General features: G+C 47.2%; 1 protein-coding gene across 1 annotated transcript in view; it reads left to right on the top strand.

Moving 5' to 3' along the window:
• The window catches only part of LOC106752087 (atrial natriuretic peptide receptor 1-like), a 90,394-nt gene that overhangs the window by 35,588 nt on the left and 35,023 nt on the right, over positions 1 to 19,783 (top strand). The window contains exons 4-14 of the mRNA XM_014633502.1: positions 2,769 to 2,883; positions 6,390 to 6,724; positions 8,381 to 8,472; positions 8,740 to 8,878; positions 9,198 to 9,282; positions 12,719 to 12,854; positions 14,454 to 14,534; positions 14,774 to 14,851; positions 15,099 to 15,203; positions 16,105 to 16,351; positions 16,727 to 16,885. Of these exons, the coding sequence (XP_014488988.1) occupies positions 2,769 to 2,883; positions 6,390 to 6,724; positions 8,381 to 8,472; positions 8,740 to 8,878; positions 9,198 to 9,282; positions 12,719 to 12,854; positions 14,454 to 14,534; positions 14,774 to 14,851; positions 15,099 to 15,203; positions 16,105 to 16,351; positions 16,727 to 16,885 (1,572 nt within the window). The remainder of the gene's footprint in view (positions 1 to 2,768; positions 2,884 to 6,389; positions 6,725 to 8,380; positions 8,473 to 8,739; positions 8,879 to 9,197; positions 9,283 to 12,718; positions 12,855 to 14,453; positions 14,535 to 14,773; positions 14,852 to 15,098; positions 15,204 to 16,104; positions 16,352 to 16,726; positions 16,886 to 19,783) is intronic.

Raw genomic sequence — 19,783 nt, 5'->3', positions numbered from 1 at the left:
TTCGCCGTTGCGCTCCATCAAACTCGGGCGCGCTTTCGGTAACGATATCCCCGGCTAATCGAAAGCGCCTCGACCGCCGCGAAATTCCGGCTGGGAGCGCGCGCACATCGACATCTTTACGTCCGGCTTACGATGCGGTCGCATAATGGGGCGAACTTTACCCCTTTGTATCGCGTGACTCTTGTTAGTCGTTACCGGCGATACGCACGGCGACGAGTTAACTATAAGCGACGAGCAGTCCCTTAATGAGAATCCGAGTGGGATCAACCCGTAATAACGCAACGGCGTCGTTTCGCGCGCGGCTATGCACATTCTGCGCGAACAAAATAATATATTTCGTTCTCGCTCGCGAAGTAACGCATTAATATGACAGTACGCGTGCATGTAGGCTCATGCGGTATGTGAATAAATAACGGCGTACGCGCGCGTAAATTTATATTTGACGATGCCAGATTAATGGAATGTTTCATCGCATATTTGCCATGCGGAATATGTACGCCGGTAATAAACGGCATATCTATAAATTGGAAGAGCGAAGAACGGAAAAGAGAATTTTACTGTGGCGGCACTCGGAAAAAGAAACTTCGTTCCTCTCGGTACCGTCGCCGATAGCTTTTGTTGCGCTTATTGATTCGATCAAAAAGCTCGCTTGGACCTAAGTGGTGTTACGTACACGCAACGCGGGCAACAATGCCGCCAGAGCGCCAGCGAAAGATCTTAGATGACGATATTGATGAATCATTTGTTTTTATCGGGGATACAATAAAATGACGTTTGACCGAAAAACGGACTTTGTGCGCACTTTCCGATTGACCTAATAATTCTTTTATACAATCAGGTTGTCGAATTGTTTTAGGACCAACTATTTTTCCTTGATTGTATTTCAAAATAAATTGATCGACCCGATACAAAAGATAAATTCATTTCCCAGTTAAAAAAATGTGAAAAAGATCAATTCCTGATTTAAAAAAATAATCCGTGATTTAACGAGTGTCGACAGACTGCGGGACTTTGCTGAATTCAATAATTTACATCGAGATCTCCGCGCGCCGAATTATATTCCGACAAGTCTTGGCTCGGCGAGACGTGTACGCGCATTGCGCCAATTAAAGGCGCGCATTCGACTCGTCGTAAAAAGTGGATTACGACTTTGGTCGGATAAATGTTTATATCTCGCTTGGCATGTTGCGGTGCAACGATCCGGGTAGCCACGGAAAATGCAATGCTCGTATATCTTGTCGGGCAGAGTTCCTCGACAAACGATCCATTTTGCGCGACACTATTGATCAGTTTTCTAACCATTCCTAAATCCTGCTTACTTCTCGCTTAATTATGAAATAATCTTAAATATTTATGCACGAGTCAGTCGTCGAGAGAACGATAGTAAGCGAGCCGTTTCATTTCTGAAAGAGAGGTGCAGATGATTACCAAAGTGAAACATGAAGCTGAAAGCGGATTTCTTTTCGCGGATCATAAAAATGTACTGAGAATCGGCAAAGTGGAAGCAGACCTCAATTATTTCCGACTTATGCGGTCGTGCAGTAAGTTGCCGCGATATACTTAAACAATGTTTCTACTCGCGGGAGATAAATTATTTGCTCTAAGGAAGACCTTCGAGCGCAGAAGGAAGAAGAAACTGAAGAGAGGAAACGGCGCTCTCGCGTGATCCTTTCCGTTTAACGAGAGCGGGCGTTTATTTTTAACAGCGGTTCTTTTTCCTCTTTTTGCACAATATTCTCCGCTTATATGAAATTCGGGGCAGCTTTACGAGTCGGGCGTCGCGATATGCAGGTAGAAATGAAACGCGCCCGCGGGAAATTCGTCGGCGTGCGGAAGATTTTGCGGATTTGCCCAGGATTTTATAACTTTTCAGTTATACGACACGGCGATTTATCTTGGCGATATTTTCAACACAAAGCGGCGAAGTTCATTGTGACGAGAGGATGGGTTCTTAAACCGACAAGTTCCGCATGTAAAAGCGTTCGGCGAGGTAGGGAGTGACTTTGAAACGTCGGCGACGTATTCCGCTTCGGAGCGAAATGGTGTGTGATCGAAATTTTCTCCGTTCTCCCCTTCTCTCGCCGATTCATACACATCCACCTGACTTCCGCATTCGGCGCATTCAGGTTCGCGTTAAGCCGGGATGAAGATGTCGAAGCGGGATACACGTGAGGATGATGATTATAAATCGCTGAGGTTAAACACAATATAATCGCGGCGATGTTTATCATGCAGGTAGACAGAATATCAGAATTATATATATATATATCGGTGCGAAGGCTACTAATACGAAGACAAATGTCAATATGAGCCGTCTTTCCGATCTTTTTTAATTATCGAACGCCTTTTTCCGTTCGCTTTTTCCTCTTTCTTTCAGTAAAGCAAGCACATCGGCGGATAATTACCTGTAAATCAATCGTGTTTTCAAACGCGATGTAAAAGACGACCGATGTAAAGTTTGTCATCAAACGGTTATAAAGAAATACAAGGTACTCTGCAAATACGGCAACGAATATTTGCTTTGATTCATAGGGACCGGATGTGTACATACACACGCCGTATCTACGTGTAACGGACTGCAAATGTAATTGAACCGAACGTATATCTCAAAGTGCTTCGGCCGCAATAATATTTATATAGATCTTGACGTGCTGTCTGCCCACCCTCCTGCTCGCCCCCCTCCCTCCTCTCCTTCCATCGCATCCCGCCCTCACACATTCGCACTGACCTATAGGCGAGAAATCGTTCTTTTTTTCTTTTTATTTCAGTCGTGGTGATGTGTGCTAATTCAACGACCATCCGGGAAATATTGCTGGCTGCCGAGGAGCTCGGAATGGTGGACTCGGGGGAGTACGTGTTCTTCTCCATAGAGCTCTCCTCCAGGTGAGCAAAGTAAACTCGGAGTTTCTACCGCGAGAAGTAATTGCGTATGTTATCCGTTATGGGGTGAGTAGTACGACGTTGCGAAAGTTTTCGAAGCGCCGAATGAAAAGCGGTAATAAATAGGCGTGTAACACGCCTCCGCGAACGCGCGTCCGAATGCATGAGACGATTACATGCTACTTAGCTAATTAATAATTGTTGTGCTAAAAACCAAATTATGCAGGCAGATCTTATTACGGAGATCATGTGACCCAGGAGAGACGATATCGAATAGAACTTAATATTACTGCATATGTAAAAATGACTGTTGCAATGCCCACATCACGTCACTCATTTGATATCCAGAATACGCCAGATATCTTACTGAAGACATACGGGTGCCTGCTGAGGATGTTAGTGACATATTTCTCGGCTTCTAGTTCTGACGATGAGCTACCGAGCGAATATCATGAAAGGAATGAAACTGCTTTCGGCAGAGACTCCAAAGAGAATCTGAAATTACTCAATTCTTAATATTTCTATTATTATCTATAAAATGGTATCCAATTGATAACTGTACGCGGTCGGCCCAAAATGGACGTAGTTCTATGATACGTGAGAACTCGAAATTTCGTTTCCTCTAACCAGAACGCGTTTTGTTGTCCATTGTCACGTAAATCCAACGAAACACATTTTTCAGTGCAAATTCCTATTACGCGTGGTATTTCACGCGAGACATGCGAATATCGAAAGTGGATCTCGAGCGGTATCACGCTTGATTTAACGACGCGATTGTGAATTCAGGCTCGTTATTCGGGAAAGTTCGCGCTATAATGGCGCGCAGGGGATTACACAAAGCAAGTTATAGCCGCGCGAAATCTGTAGGTGTACGCGGGTCATATGTCAAAAACTGGGGCATAAGCAAGGTACCTGTACAATAGCGCGTAGTCGGGGACACTAAAGCCATTTTAATTGAAACGAATGTGCAGTCGCTGGAACACAGCACGGCTCCGTACAGGAGGGAAAATTGGCATGAAACACGTCGCGTCCGTCCTGTCTTCGGTAACTATGGGAGGGCGCGCGAGGGGGAAGGAAAAGGACGGATAAAAAGGGATTAAAATTGGATCCGACGATGCTGAACGTTTTTGTAATGAACCGAGACGCTTGTTTCGCGTACGAAATGATTGTTTCCCTGTCTACGAAATAAGAATATGTATTTTAACCGCATTACGGTACGATTCGGCTGAATCGCGAATCACTGTCCGTTTCTTTTCCCTGGAGATTTATTTTCACGTGACACGATAATTCATGCGCGGTAGAAATTTACGTAAACATTTCCTCCGTGTTTCTATATTACGTTTTTTATCGTTCTTTACTGCAGTTAGGTTATACAGACGCGGAATAAATTTTCCGGCGTTGATTCAACCGTTTAAGCCAAATATGTAGGGAATTCGGAAGCAGTTTCCACGGTTGGTTTAACTTAGTTGGTTTTGAATAATATGCTAATGTTGGCCGAGCACAATATATAATATGGTTAGAATCGGACGATTGTATTCGCCTTGCTTGTTCTCTCTCTCTCTCTCTCTCTCTCTTTCTTTCCCTTTCTCTCGCGCGCGCGCCTTATTTCACGCTGCAACGTACCAAATTTGGGTCCATTTAAGCCATCAACTTAATTTACTCGTCGCCGCGCCGTCCGCGCAGTCGTTTAGTCGTTTCGCGTTAGATCGCGAAGCAGTTTGTTGCCGGTACATCCGGCTCATCGATCCCGGATAAACTGCGTTTACGTACCTATCGTGCCGTGTGTACAAAGGGGGCAGGTATTGTACAATCACGTTGTTTAACGAGGCCTTGAAGAGCGTCGCCCCGGGAAATTGCTAATCTCAGGACGTCGTGCGCGTAATACGTGATTCTGCGCGGTCGTAAGTTTCTTACGATCGCGTTCCCGAACGAGTTCCCGTTCTACGGACGATGTTAGCCACGACGGTTCTCCATCCGCAGCCGGAATCGGAATGGGAGGGACGAGGGATCTTGAATTTTAACGATCTCGACGGTACACTTCGCGCATTATGGCGGTTCGTTACGTTTTATCATAGGCAGATACTCGCTGCTGAAAAACAAGGCTGTTACGTTAGATATTCCGTTATATTTTCCCTCGTCTCTCCCTTTCCTTTCCTCCGTATCTATCTTTCTCTCTATCTCAGCTTCTCTCTCTTTCTCTCTCTCTCTCTCTCTCTATCCTAATAAAGCGCATTGTGCGATTTCGGGTCGAGTGAAATTCAATCCATGGTATTGGAAACCTCAAACCGCGAGCCTTCATTTAGATTATCGAGCCGGGATAGACGTCCCGTTGATCTATTATTGGTATTTGCACAAAACTATCGGTATCGCTTCGGTTTCACCTGACCGGCGGGGGGATGACGAAAGCAAACTCTCGTGCGCGAATTTGTCGAAATCGCGAACCCCTTCGAGACAACAACGAGATCCGACCTGATTTGAGACTAGCGCGAGCGATTGAAAAAAGGACACGCAGTGAAAAACGAGGTAGTGGCTTAACTATGTCCTGTGTACTCCAAGCGGTGGTCGGGGCGAGCGACTTGAACGGTAATTGGAATTTTCACTCAATTCAGAGTCACCGGTGAGATTAATTGGCCGACCTTCCGATAACAACCAGCTTGTCGCGGATGATGAATACCGCGCAAAGTACGTCTTTCAAAATTGCGTTCATTAAGCAAAGAGCCACCAGTTACCTGCTTTCCGGCGGCTTTCTCCGTCTTGGACTATAATCGAATCTTCGACATCCCCGTCACGTATTAGAAGGTCGAGGAATCCGCAGAATACGCTGGAACCGGAGAATTTCCTTGCGCGACTCGAAATTACTTCGGAACTGCGCCGGATTTATTTGCTCGACTTAAACTCGGAAGTGAGCGTGCAGGATAGCGCGGAACAAGGAATAAACCCGCCGACGTCGATGAAGACTCCCACGGTGATGTTACTATGGCATTCTTCCGGTAACGTCATCTTGGTTAATCGCATCCCTCGCTTGGAGAGAGAGAGAGAAGGAGAGGATTTCAATTTCTCCAGATAAACTGTCGCCTTTTTGTAACTTGAGCCTTCAGTTCGTTCACGTTGTTGGGTGCCCGCGTATTTTATATATCCCAATTATATCGTAACGATCGGCTGTCGTAAAGTAAAAGTTACGATCTCAGGCTATGGTGTACGGAGCCAGCTGCCGAAAAGCTATTCGGTCGCGATATGCTTCAACTGATAAAGATAAAACGATCCTCGTGCGTCTGTATGGAGAAATGGATTCATTAGAAATAGATATATCTGTACGATCCCGCCCACCAATTTCGAACGTCACTTCGAAAATACACGTCAAATGCGTTTGCCACCCTCAAACTAGCCGTTGGATTCCCCGACGGTGGGCTGTGTTATTACATTGTCAACGTCGCTCAGCCGGCGAATCCGTTCTCTCTGGAACGTCACGCGTCCTCGAACCTTTATCCGACGAAATCGGCGTGTTTCAGCGACAACAATTCCAAGGAGCCATGGAGGGTCGAAGACGACACCGACGAGAGAAACGAGAAAGCCCGAAAAGCTTACCAGGCCTTGCTCACGGTGACGGCGCGCACGCCCGACAACCTGGAGTACCTCAACTTCTCGCGCGAGGTTAAATCCTTGGCGCAAAGCAAATACAACTTCACCTTCGGCAACAGCTCGGTCTCCACCTTCGTGACGGCGTTTTACGACGCCGTGCTGCTTTATGCCCTCGCCCTTAAGGAGAGCCTGCCGAAGAAGCCGGGTGAGGTCAACCTAGACGGCGGTAATCTGACCCGGAGAATGTGGGGAAAGAGTTTCAAGGGTAAACTTCAGTCTTTCCCCTTTATATCCCCGCCTACATGTCCGAGGTCCCGCGGAAATGACGCCGAGAGGAACGTCGGAATCGATCGGAAAGGACAATCCCTCTCGTAGAATCTCGCACGTCTCGTGCAGAACGTATTTCTCGATGGCGTCGGACCTCGGTCATGTCACGATTAATCGCATTTATAGGAATCTCCGGAGCGACCGCGACGTTGGTGGAATCTTTACCGTCGTCGCGTGTTCGCGCGGGAGGTGCACAGGAGGGTCGTTAGCGAGGCGTGCGCTTTGAATTCTCGGGGGAAGTTTGCAGCGAGCACTTTTATCAGAGGGGGGGAAAAAACGCGTTACGTGTTTTTATCGGCGATATTTATCGCGGTGCATCGCGTTACATCGCGCTGACGGATGCGGTCGCGCTCGTAAATCCCAGTCGGCGAAACTGATACTCGAATCCGCGAAACAACGAGGATTGATCAGCGACGAGGGAGAGATAACCGGTGTTTTTGTCGCCCGCGCGCGCCGAGAGCCAGAAGTGCCCTTGTTAATTAGATGTGTTTCGACCGGTCAAATAATTAATTATCCCGGCGTATCGTCACTCGCGAGGATCTGTCACTGATACCGTCGCGACCTTTCCGCCTCCTGTAACTAATGGAAATCGATCGATTTATACGCTCCCACCGGTTCACCTTTCTCTCGCTCGTGTCTCGCCCGAATGACTCGCGATAATTTCAGATATGCCTGTTTTTAAATTACACCAGCACACTCGACTCTTCGCTGACAGTTATTTCTCGCTTAGTTCGGCGGACTAGGTCTGCGAGACCCGGAAACTTTTTCGATAGAACTTACTTAAATCTTTCTCTTATCTTGTGTATATTCTTATTTAAAATCTAGCGCACTTATCCACACACAGTATACAGATATTATATTCTTGAGTGTACAAAAAGATAATTTTGTCGCAATATTTATTATTTAAATAGATGATTTAAAGTATGAGAGCAAACCAATGTATTGGTTCTACACAGAAAGAAGTGAAAAGATCTGACATGCTTTAAGAAAAGAATTCTATTTATTCTGTGGAATAATTCAAGATACGAGAATTTCGTGCAATTCAAGATTCAACAACTATAGGATCTTAATTTTTCGTTCGGGTCAGTTTGACCCATGAGTGCCAAACTAAGCCTGATTCGCAGCAATTTTTCCACCTGATTCTTTAAATTTTTCTCAAAGTACTTTAACGATTTTGCTTCCTCGACGACCCTTGAAGCCAGCTGCAGTTTTCTCGGGACGTGTTATACGCTATTTCGTCCTGCCTGCTATTCTTGATTTTTCTCAGGAAAGCTTATAGCCGATATAGCTGAGATCAACGGAATGTTAGATCGCCAGTTTCCTTTGTATTCCAATATCTCGTGCTTCTCGTTCCGGCGCATCTTCCTTGCACGTTCTCGCGGAGTGTTGCACGTTTATAGGTCGTCACGAATCGTAGCCGCCGCGACAATTTTCCGTCTCGCGAAGCGAAATTCTTCGGGAACAAAGAATTGCGTAATCACGCGTAATCGGCGCCGCCGACAATCTCGATTTCTCACCGATGTGATTACGTTGTGATACGCCCGCAAATATGCAATGATAATTCGCGCTCGCGCGAATTACGATTAATTTTCAGGAATAACCGGAGACGTGAATATCGACGAGAACGGCGACAGAATTGCGGATTACTCTCTGTTGGATATGGACCCGGAAACTTCGAAATTCGAGGTAAGATGTCTACGTGTCTGCGTAGGAACGAAGTAACGTTATCCGGTGTCTTATTGACGGGCGGAACGTCACGCAACTCCCGGACGCATCGCACGATGTTAACGCATTCAGCATATCGAGTTAAGACCGAATACAAGCTCTCACGGCCATTATCATCTCTCCATATCGCGTCGTTTCGCCCTGACGTACACATTGTGCGTTGATCACCGACTCGCCCCGCTCTGCCGCTTTTCCACCTTATACAACGCGCGAAACAATTGCCCGCAGATCGTGGCCAATTATTACGGCGCGAATAAAACACTGGAGTATATCCCTGGGAAGCAAATTCACTGGGCCGGTGGTCGTTTAGAACCGCCTCCGGATACGCCTACTTGTGGATTCGACGGCTCGTTATGTCCTGATAATTGTGAGTTGATAATATCTCCTTGCTCAACGCGCGCGTACACACGCACACACAGAAGCGCTCGATCGATTGCGCGATGACAATGACTACAAAGAGATATCCGCGCGAGCGTTTATCACATCGTTTGTTAATATTAATATCGTTTAACAGTCAGCCAGACAGGTTTTGAATATCGCTGTCTGCGAGAGCCCCCTTTGCACAGTCGCGCCCAGTTGTCATAATTCTGAGTTTTCCCCAGCATGAGAAATCACCCCCGACGCGCTGCCTCGAAGAGAGAGAAGCCACGATACTTGCTTTCACTTAAATTACTAATGTTCGACAGCTCTTCCGGGGTACGCTATTCTCTCCATCGTATTGATGAGCTCCATCGTGGTCGTTTTCATCGTCGGCTCGGTATTCGTTTATCGGTAAGTGTAATTCGCTTTCGACCGAAATTTCCTCACACGTGTCTCTTTGCGCGAGCGCGCCCGTCGCTGTTTGATCGCCGACGGAATACCGTAGGTGACCCGTCGAATTGTCGCGAAATGAATTTCGGATGTCGAGAGAAGCGGGCGTCCCCCGCGAACGCACACCTCTCGCCAAGAGGGGAGAAAATGATGCCGTAGTGCTGAGTCGATGTCACGCGCGCGCCTGTACTCGAACGAAGACCGCGGCGAATAACGATTTTCATTTCGAGCACCGCCGACCGCGCGTCCTTCGTTTAAATTATATGATGCTTTAATGGCCACTCTCGCTTTAATCGGGCAGAATTAGCGAAATTGTTTCCCACCGGGTATTATTTCCCATCGTTCGGCGCGAAACTTCTTATTGAGCGCGTCAGCGTAGGCGCTGACGCGAATACATTAATTCGTCGGAACGTTTCACGGGCCGGCGCGGCCGATATTTTCGCGAATTAAATCGGCCGTTGATGCCGAATGGAACCGGGCTAAATTGAAAGTAATCCGTGCCTTCGGGATGCGCGAGAGGCCGAAGCGAGCTAATTAGCGTAAGTTGGCGATTATGAAATTTTTTAACACGTCGTTTCTGCCCTTCTCGCTTCCTCCTCGTCCTCACTTCGCTTCGTTTCGCACACGAGGAGGTGATCTCGATAATCTACGAGTAGCACTCACTAAGTGCACGTATACATGTTCGGGATGTGGAGCTGCTGCAGCTTCTCGAGTAGGGTTGAAAGCGAGTGGTGGAAGAAGAGGCTGAAGAAAGGTGAAGCGACGAGTAGACGCGGCCGAAGCGGGACACTTGTCCGCGGTGAAATTTCTCGGATGCTGCGGGTTAATCGATTTATATCGTCTGTCGACTCCGTGTTACACTATTGCCCCTAGTCTTTCTCTTTTTCTCTCTCTCTCTCTCTCTCTCTTTCTTTTCCTCCTTTCCCTTTCGGCTCCATCTCGTCGGTTTCAGGGAATTTCAGCCGTTCCGCAGCGCGTTATTTTTCTCCTATTTCCCGAGAAGACGTAAGTCAATTACAGCGTTACGACGCGATCTTAAACATTCGGATTACGCGAAAAGAAACACAGGCAGAGGAATGCAGCGCTCCTGGGTGAATTAGAAAGCATCCGATGATCCGGTAGATCATGCCGCGGTAATTATCGCCGTCCTTCGAGTTTATTGCGCGGCTCGTTACATTGTAACTCGACTTTACACGCGCCGTATCTTGCCGCGGGATCTTAATCGGATAATGCGCGAATGCACCGTTTTACGACTCGCTTTTAGGACACGTTAAAATCCACGCGCACCGATGAGAGGAATCGTTCCCCGGCGACGCGCCAGTCACTTCGATCGCTTCGATCGTCGATCGTTCCGAGCTCTTCCGAGCGATATCTTCGAAGACTCTTATACCGAAATCTTTTCAACCGGAATATCTTGGGCCACGAGCCCGATAATGAAGCACGAGTGAAGTTATTTGTGTTTTCCACCGAGGCCGATCCAATTTATGCGATATTACTGAGAACGTCGGACAAGTAAGTGATAAATTGATTTTATATCTCGCGGCACGTGTACGTATTCGCTATAATCACTATCTTCCGAGTCGGAGGATCGGATCAGCCCCGCGTTATTCAGCTCGTATTGCTCGAATGGAAATTTTGATATTACTTCGACGCTCTTAACTCCAGCTAATCACGTTTCGGTCAGCTCGACTTTATCGCTCTATCATTTTCATTCTAATTAATATTTTTAAGCTTGTAACGCGGGAATTGGAAACACAGAGTCTGAATAAGACGTTTATCGTATCAGGTCAAGAAAATGATTTGAGTTTAGGCTAAATTTATTGTTACAAAGTGATTAATTGTCTATTTTGCTGCTTTAGCTCCTACTATGTCGTAGAATGAAAAGGTTAACGTAAAGCTCCAATTTCGTAGCTGTCTCTCGCGCGTCGCCGGGAAAACGCCCCTTCGTACGTAAACATACATGCAGTTCGCGACTCGCGACCTCAAGTGACCGTGCGCGGCCGAATTACGTCGCGCGTGCTCGTTACGAAGGAAATTATACATCATAGAGAAGAGCGTACTCCAGTCCTGAAAGTCAAACACCGCGCCTTCGGCACACGTGGAACACGAGGATGAAATTATCGCGCGCGTAAATACAATACACTCCCGGCGACGTGGCTTGCGTTTGTCAGACGGAGCCTGCCCGCGTCTCGATGATTCGGTATCAAAATTCGGGATCGAGCATTCGAGGGGGGAATTTCGACGGGAAAAAACAACAGGAAGCGATAGAACTTTTCGCGTGGTATCGCTATTAGATAATTATCGGTGAGAACGAAACACCGGCATAACGGATATCGGATAACAGAGAGCGCGCGCGCGCGCGCGAGAGAAAGAGAGAGACGGCGAGTTCGGATTTCGATGCTATCGGATGCTCGACGCTGCTGTGTGTTCACGCGGCAACGATCCGCTTTTTTTTTTCCTCCTCTCGCGAAAAATCTGCGTAAGATATACGTTACCAGCGTGCGCACAGCGGAGAATCGCATCGAGAATCGAACGATTCGCCGGATGCTACACATCATCGCGTCGGCTTCTCACAGCTACGACGGACGATTGCGCTTTTCTCGTTCCGCCTCGCTATTCGCGCGAGCGTGACTGCGCGCACGATTGCCGGCAACTTTCGACGGATATATATGCACGGGTGTGTGTGTACACATGTGTTACGTGTGTATCGGTTGAATTTAGTTGGAGAATTTCCGAACCCAAAGCCGCACGGAGGACCTTTATACGCGGAATAGTATCTCGCGCGGGACAGATAGGCATGTAGTTATGAGATACACCGCTGCGTAATTACCTCTCGCGTCGCTCTACGCACGCACGCACGCACACACACACACACATACACATATGTATACGCATCAATGACGACCTGCGAACTTGTGCGCTTCGTGTAAGCATTCCTCTAATACAAATTCACGTTCATAGGTATCGCTGGGGACGAGCCGCGTCGGGATTGCCGTGTATCATATAAGTGTATCGACCTGATTAATTGCATCTTTGCAGGTCGGGGTAGGTGCGTCGCGAAAATATTCCCGTTACGTCCGCCGCGTTACATATGCGACATGGTAATTGCCATTGATAAAAAGATCTCGTTAATTAGCGAGAGAAAAAACGGGAGAGAGAGATAGGTAGAGAGAGGGGGGAGGGAAAGAGAGAGAGAGAGAGAGAGAGCGCGATCCTTTGTCGAGGGGGAGAAATAATGTCGACGTCTGGAATTAATTCGCGGCACGTACGCTTAAGTGCGCGGTTTATCACACAGCTGTAGGAAATATTGCGCAAATTTCGCGACGCTCTTCCGCTCTCGCCGCCGATTCTCGCGACAACTCCGAAGAACGATAACGCATGTCGTCTCCTTTTGCAGGCGCTTCAGATTGGAAGCTGAAATTGCCTCTATGACGTGGAAGGTGCATTGGGACGACGTGATGGTATTGTCGAACGTGAAAACAAGGGGCTCTATGTACTCGCTGATCGCTAATAAGTTTCGCGGCAGCCAACTGGTAAATAGATAAGAAATGCGATTTCCGCGCAATCGTTGCGTAAGACTCTTCACGCTGTCTCGTTGTTATATTGCGCGGCAATGATGACTCGATCGTCTGGAATTTCGAAGTGTAACTCGCGAGCAGACGTCGGATTGAGAACGTTGCGAGAGATTAGTTACGACGGATAAGGAAACAAAAGCTATAATCGCATTTTCATTCGAGCATTCCTCCCGGTGACACTTAAAGATATAAACGATTGTATCTTGAAAGAAACTTTGGAAATAATCAATTAATCTTCGATCTGTCCCGTAGCTCTATTATATGTAATAAATTATTAATAATATTGAATAAAACAGAAAGAGGGTCTCGTACTACTTGAAAATAAAAAAAGTACGTCTGACTTTATCGTTGAGTCGCGCTACGATCTCGACTTCTCGTTTGAAGATAGTGGCGACTCGTAGCGGAGAATTTGGAACTAACAGAGCCGCAAATAAAGGGTTTGTGATTGTAAGGGGTCTTACTTCACTACTTACTTTCTTTTGATAAGTGAAGTGATAAGTGAAGTTTATCAACTTGTAAGAAAAATTGTCTAATTTGTATTTGAAAGTTCTTCTTTTTCACGAGCTTATACTAAACGAAAAGAATCGTGTCCGACTCCAAAAATTCGAATTCCATTTAGCTAAGACTCAAACCATGCTTTTAGCGACGCTTTGTGCAGCACCGTTAGATGGTACAAGGCAATATGTGTTGGCTAATTTTTTATTTCAAGGTTCGGATTATTTCGAGACTCAACATCGAATTAGAGAATTTTTTATTTTAAATAATGCATCTCCAAGAGTCAAGACTCTGATTTTCAAATAATACGAGTGAACAGCAAGTCGCGCGAGGGACTTCTTATTTTTAATTATTATTGATTTCGTTAGAAGTTATCCTATTAACGTGTTTATTACTGTTCCTTTGTATAGCGTTGGAGTATAAAAGTAATGAGAAAAAATTTATTGTAATTAGATGAAACTTCATATTTGACTTTCTTACGTACTTATTTCAACGGCGATCACTGACTGGACGATTCGTATAAATTTCATTACTAGCTTTCGCTTTGCGTCTATATTGCCTCATCTTAATCTTAACAATAGAATCTTTGACCAATTTGTAGCCGAACTTCGTTTAATTAAAACGTCGATCGATAGTTCCCGAGTTGTAAATGACTACGACTGAAGAGCTTCTCGCGAACAAAGTTTCAATAGTACAATTAAATAACGCGAGAGAGTCTCTATGCCTTTAAATTAAGGGTGTCCTAAAACATTTAATCTCTTCTCTCAAAATTTTTCTTAAACGATTAACGATCAACTTCAAACTTGCTTGGTGTAACTTGCGGTTTAGTGCCGTGTCCATCATGGATTTGCTTCTGACAATTAATGACGGCACTAATCCGGCAGCCAGATCAAGCATTTCTGCACACCGGAGAAATCTAAAATATCAATTCCAAAATTGTCAGAGAATCGATTTTCTAAATTATACTTTTAGCAGATCTCTCTGTGCATAACATTGAGGTAACTTTGTCGATCCGTTGGCGACGCGAGCGATTTTTTAAAGGAAGATTTGCCCTTGTTTCAGACGATATACTCCGAGGATAACATGAGCATGCCAGACGGCGTTGACAAACATAACGTGTATGTGCCGACAGGTTTATACAAGGTCAGACAACGTTTCCGTTTCTATTTGATTCATTTGTATCGTACGATTGACGTTTCAATTCCGACGCACGTGCGTCGCCTTATCAATCAATCGTTGGGCAACTAACTTTTGGAACTTAACCGCCGCAATATGACACATTTGTGCGCATATATCACGAGCGATATAAATCATTTCCCGAGTTATTTTCCCGGCGGCGATCCGATAATGCGGACGATAAGCTGCGAGTGATTTCGTTTCAGAATTCGAAAGTGGCGATAAAAGAGCTACCGCGGAACAAGGTGGAGATCTCGAGGCCTCTGCTGCTGGAATTAAAGCGGGTGAGTGGCTGACTTGGCAAACGACATGTTTCATTTCCATCTCGTTGAATCCGTCGTGTGTCAACGCGTTTAATTCGCCTCGGCGAGTTAAACCTGCCTAAAAGGAAGGAAGACGCGCTTCGACGATATCTCTGTCGATAACGGAGACAAATCGCGTCTATTCCCGCATAGTTTCTTCCCTAACCGGCCGGTGTTGCATGCAATAGCGTATAAATCATATGAGCGGTGATGTTGATGACTTTCGCAGATGAAGGACCTCCAACACGATCATCTAGTACGATTTTACGGTGCTTGCCTTGAGCCGCCAGTCTGTTGCCTACTGACCGAATACTGCCCCAAAGGATCCCTTCAGGTAAATTTCGCGTCCCGATTCTCCGATATTTTGTCGAGACGCGCAAGTAAATTCGTATAAATCAATATATATATGGAGTGTTCCGCGAACAAACCGACAAACTTCGCCAGCATATTTGAGAGGTCATTCTGAACGGAAAATGTTATATAAACGATGGATCAATTCAGCTTTGTTATCGAGATATGACCTCACTTGGTCACTTGATCCATCCTTTTTTTAAATTTTTTTCATGGGATTGCATAAAATCGAGTATTTATATGGAAAGCCTGATATGCGTGAGCAGTTGATAATAAACATCAATGAAGCTGCTGTTAGTATTAGCAAGCTGCTGATATTACGTGGATATGGAAGCACATCTCTTTGCATTTACAGAGGCACGAAGTGCTCATTTGGAACGATACGTGTAAATATTACAATATGTCAATATGAAATGCCATTTCACACAATTTCGAATAATTAAGCAAAAGTTAAATAGCTCGGAACGCTTCTGATTATCTCCGGTTTATATCAATACATCTCCCCTATCTCGATAACGGAGCTGAATTAATAATCCATCGTTCGTATAACGTTTTTTCTTCAGAATGACCTCCCAAATATGCTGGCGAAGTTTGCCGATTTATTCGCGGAACACTCTGCATACAGAGTGTATCTGAATTCCATTGACAAACTTACAGGACACTTTGTGCTGAGAGCTAAGCAAAAAAAGAGTGTCTCGGTAAACATACGTTCGCAAAAGCTTGCTTTTTGAGGTACAGTCTTCAGAAGAGAAGATGACAACGATGTAGAGTTAAGATACGCCCTGTATAATTTATACGCTCAGAACACACTGCAATGCGCAATTTGAACGTCCGGTCGAGATCCCGTATTCCACATAACACCTTAATCCTTCGCTGTTGAGCAGGATATACTAGAGAACGACCAGATAAAGCTCGATCACGTGTTCAAAAGATCCCTGATACACGATATCGTCCGCGGCATGGCTTATCTTCATACGTCGGAGGTGAAGAGCCACGGTAATCTCAAGTCCTCGAACTGCGTCGTCGATTCGCGATTCGTCCTGAAAATCGCCGACTTTGGTTTGCATGAGCTCCGGAGATCGAGCGCGACGGAGACGGACATGGACAAGAATAGCTACGCCTACTGGAGAAGTACGTGTCCACGAATTGATTATGCACACCGATGTCGCCCAACGTGCGACGTTATTTTTCTAAGAGTCTCGCAGTCACCCTGTGAAATGCCTTTCTTTCTCCGCGTGAAAATGCGCGAGCGAGGGGGGGGGGGGAGAGAGGGAGGTAGTTCAATGTAAACCGTGCGGAAAACTCGTGCTTGCGAAAACGCTACCGCGCTGCCGATGGGTAGTTTCACCGCGTGCGTACACACATACAGAGAAAATGTTTGTTCTGCCGACGATCTGTAGTGATTTAATTTGTGCGGCAGCACGAGCCGACGGGAGCGAGCGGGAGGAATCGAAGCGCGCGATCCGATTTCGATCTTTCAGAGCGGGAAATTTCGCGTGTTCGCAGAACAGCTGTGGACAGCTCCGGAGTTGCTGAGGATGGAGAGACGACCGCCCGAGGGCACTCAGAAAGGCGACGTGTACAGCTTCGCTATAATCGTGCACGAGATCGTGATGCGCCAAGGTCCGTTCTATCTGGGGGACAATAACGACCTCTCTCCTAAGGGTGAGTCTTTAGCCTCGATCCGAATGTAATCAACGACAACGTGTAATTGGTTGTTAGCGTTTCGGCAACTGAAACATTCCGCGAATTCGCCGAGCGCGTTACGCGCTTCTCGGTACGCGTAACTTGAATGGTTGTTAACTCAACGACTAGGAATGCAAAGTTCAAAGTCACGCGGCAACTCCGGTCCCCGTTACCTGTGGGAAAACAGTGACGAGCGACGTGTGATGAATCGACGACCGATGAATCCAGTTTTCTCTCGGTGAAAAACTCCACTTTTCAACGGCGCAATTTATCGCCGGGTCGGAGGGACTTTTATTCCGCGCCGTCGGTGAGTGAAAAAGCGCGGCCGACCTGCCGGCGTTGAGTCGCTCTACTTGAAAATAAAAGCCTCTCCGACGCTCCGCGTACGGAAGCGTACTGTTTGAAAAGAAAATATCGGAATCGACGAGAAACTACAACACGTGCGAAGGCGTGAAGTTAGCTAAACCGCCGCTTTCCATGTTTTCGCAATCGATCGATCTCGAACGAGCTTTTCTGGCCGCTGATAAGCGCAGCTGCGTTCACCGTTTTACCGGCCGTCGAGCCGGTATCATCGCTCACTTGAGAGCTTTCCGATGAGAGCGAGACTCCCCTGAACCCGACGACGGGCTTGCAAGCGGTTAATCGACGGATGGCTCCCTCTCGAGAGGGAGAAAAACTCGCCGGCAATCCTCCGTGCCGCCACCGAGAACTCGAGTGTCATCGCTCGGCGGGTATCAATTCCACGTTGGTCAAGGGCCATCCAAAGCCTTACCGTCGCGACCGGTAACTCAGTTCTCTCGCAAGCCCTCGCAAGCTCTCCCCGAGACCGGATCGATCGCAGGACGGAATGTGTTCGGTGCCGGAGCGGCGGCCGAAAGCTCAGTCGAAGCTTTCACGCGTCCAGGAACGCACATGGCTTTCGCGCGCGCTCCGCCGATTCCTCTCGATATCGCCGACTCTCTTTCCCCCTTCTCACCCTAGTTCGCGTGTTCGCACATAAACACACAGCCTCGACACGTGAATTCAGCGGGCGTCACTTATGCCCGCGTTCACCGCATAATAACGGCTACCGAGTCGTAGGTATCGTTGTTTAAGAAAAGCCGGAAGAGAAATCTTTCTCGCCCAACAAACGGCCGACGGCAATGTGCGTGCATACGACGTTGCGTGCGCGCGCGTATCTCTGTGTATGTGTATGCGTGTGTATGCGTGCTCTTTCTTTCCACACTCCTTGTTTTCTTTCTCTTTTATTCGAACGCAATGCAATCACACGCTGGCGGATCGCGCGATTTATCCGGCGTTAATCATCCCCGGCGATGGTACGTCGATTTAACGTGCGAAAACAAAGTTCGCCGCGCGGGTCGACGCACCTTCGCGTAATATGCGAGCGAGGTTTACGAGAGCGCGGAAGTAATTACCGCGCTGCATCGCGGTATGCCGAGAGATCGCGTGCGGAAGTAGAATTCTCGGCGATTGTGTTGGAGAAAAAGGGGTCCCTGACCGTGTTAGCAGCCTCCCGCTGGAGGAGACGTAAATCTCTGACTGCGTTCTCTCTTTCTCTTCCTCAGCGGAGGAAGCAGATTCAAGGAAGTGTTGGGGGAACGTCTGGACGGATATACGTTCCCCTAACTGTATTAGAGGGTCCCCTATTAGAGGAAAAAAGAAAGTGCTCGATCGTGTCGAAATGGTCGCCTCGTTAGGGGAAATAAACCACCGCGATTGTAAGGAGCGAAGATTCCCTCTCACCGTTTTACGGGCTTCCCGACGTCGGTCTGTCTTGCACTACTTGGCGGACCAGCCGTTGACTCGCGTCGCTGATAGAGTTCGACTTCGCGTCACGAGGATCGCCTCGCGACTGCCGCGCGCAATGCGATCTGATTTCTTCGACGAAGAGAAATTCGTCGGTGGGATCGGCCAGAGGAAAAGTTCGGCCGCAGCAGGCATAGTAATTTCGACGAGAGTGCATTGCGTAATCGATCGGACGGCTCGGGTAATAGTTTCGCGTTCCCGTGTACGCTGCGTGCATTTTCAGCACGGCCGTGCACGCCGCGCGGAGCGAGTCTCTCGCCTGCGCTCCTTCTTATTTCCGCCTCTATTTTTCTGAGAAACTGCCTCCCCTCCCTCTCCCTCTCTCTCTCTGTACCGATGTCGAGTGTCGTTTTTGCCGAGATAGAAACTCTCCGTTTATTATGGAGCGTCGACTCTGCTCGCACCGCGATCGCAACATTGTGCAGAAGCGTTCTTTTCGTCGCGTTTCGTGGCGTTCTGGCGTTCTTGCTTTCCTCGTGACACTTGTTAGCCTTCCCGAAGTTTCTCGCGCGATGGCTACTGTTTACACGGTGAAGAACACACTTCCAAGGATTCCACGCGGAAAGATCTCATCTCTTTTTCACGACGGAGAGAAATACATAAATAAATGACCAGAGCTTGACCGATGACTTTTGCGAAAGCGCATCTGCTCGATGTTACCTCTTTATTTACGCGTGGGAGTCTTTAATACGAAAGGATAAAAGTGCCACCAAGTAATCCTTGTGTTCCGAACATTCAGTTTTCATCGCGTGGGAATCGAACTGAACGAGAAGAATATATAGGAATTAAGGGATCATAGGTCGCGATACGTGATAATTACCACGTCCGACGGCGACATTCGCATCGGCAGAAACACCCAACGTGATCTTATCGCGAATATATTCACTCAGGCATCGGGATTCGCCGGTTTGATATTCGCGGGCGAAATCCCGGATGGAAAGCGGCTCTCGCGCTAATTTACTCAGCGGCGAAATCGGGGTTACGAGGCTCGCGGCCCGCGGTCATTAATTCCGCGAGGCGTTTTTCGGTAGCCGACAAAGCGACACGGGATAAACATTTTCCTATCCCTCG

This window comes from Dinoponera quadriceps, unplaced genomic scaffold, assembly GCF_001313825.1.
Source record: "Dinoponera quadriceps isolate SergipeBrazil2010 unplaced genomic scaffold, ASM131382v1 scaffold424, whole genome shotgun sequence".
Lineage (NCBI taxonomy): Eukaryota > Metazoa > Arthropoda > Insecta > Hymenoptera > Formicidae > Dinoponera > Dinoponera quadriceps.
This window is presented reverse-complemented; position numbering and strand designations above follow the sequence as displayed.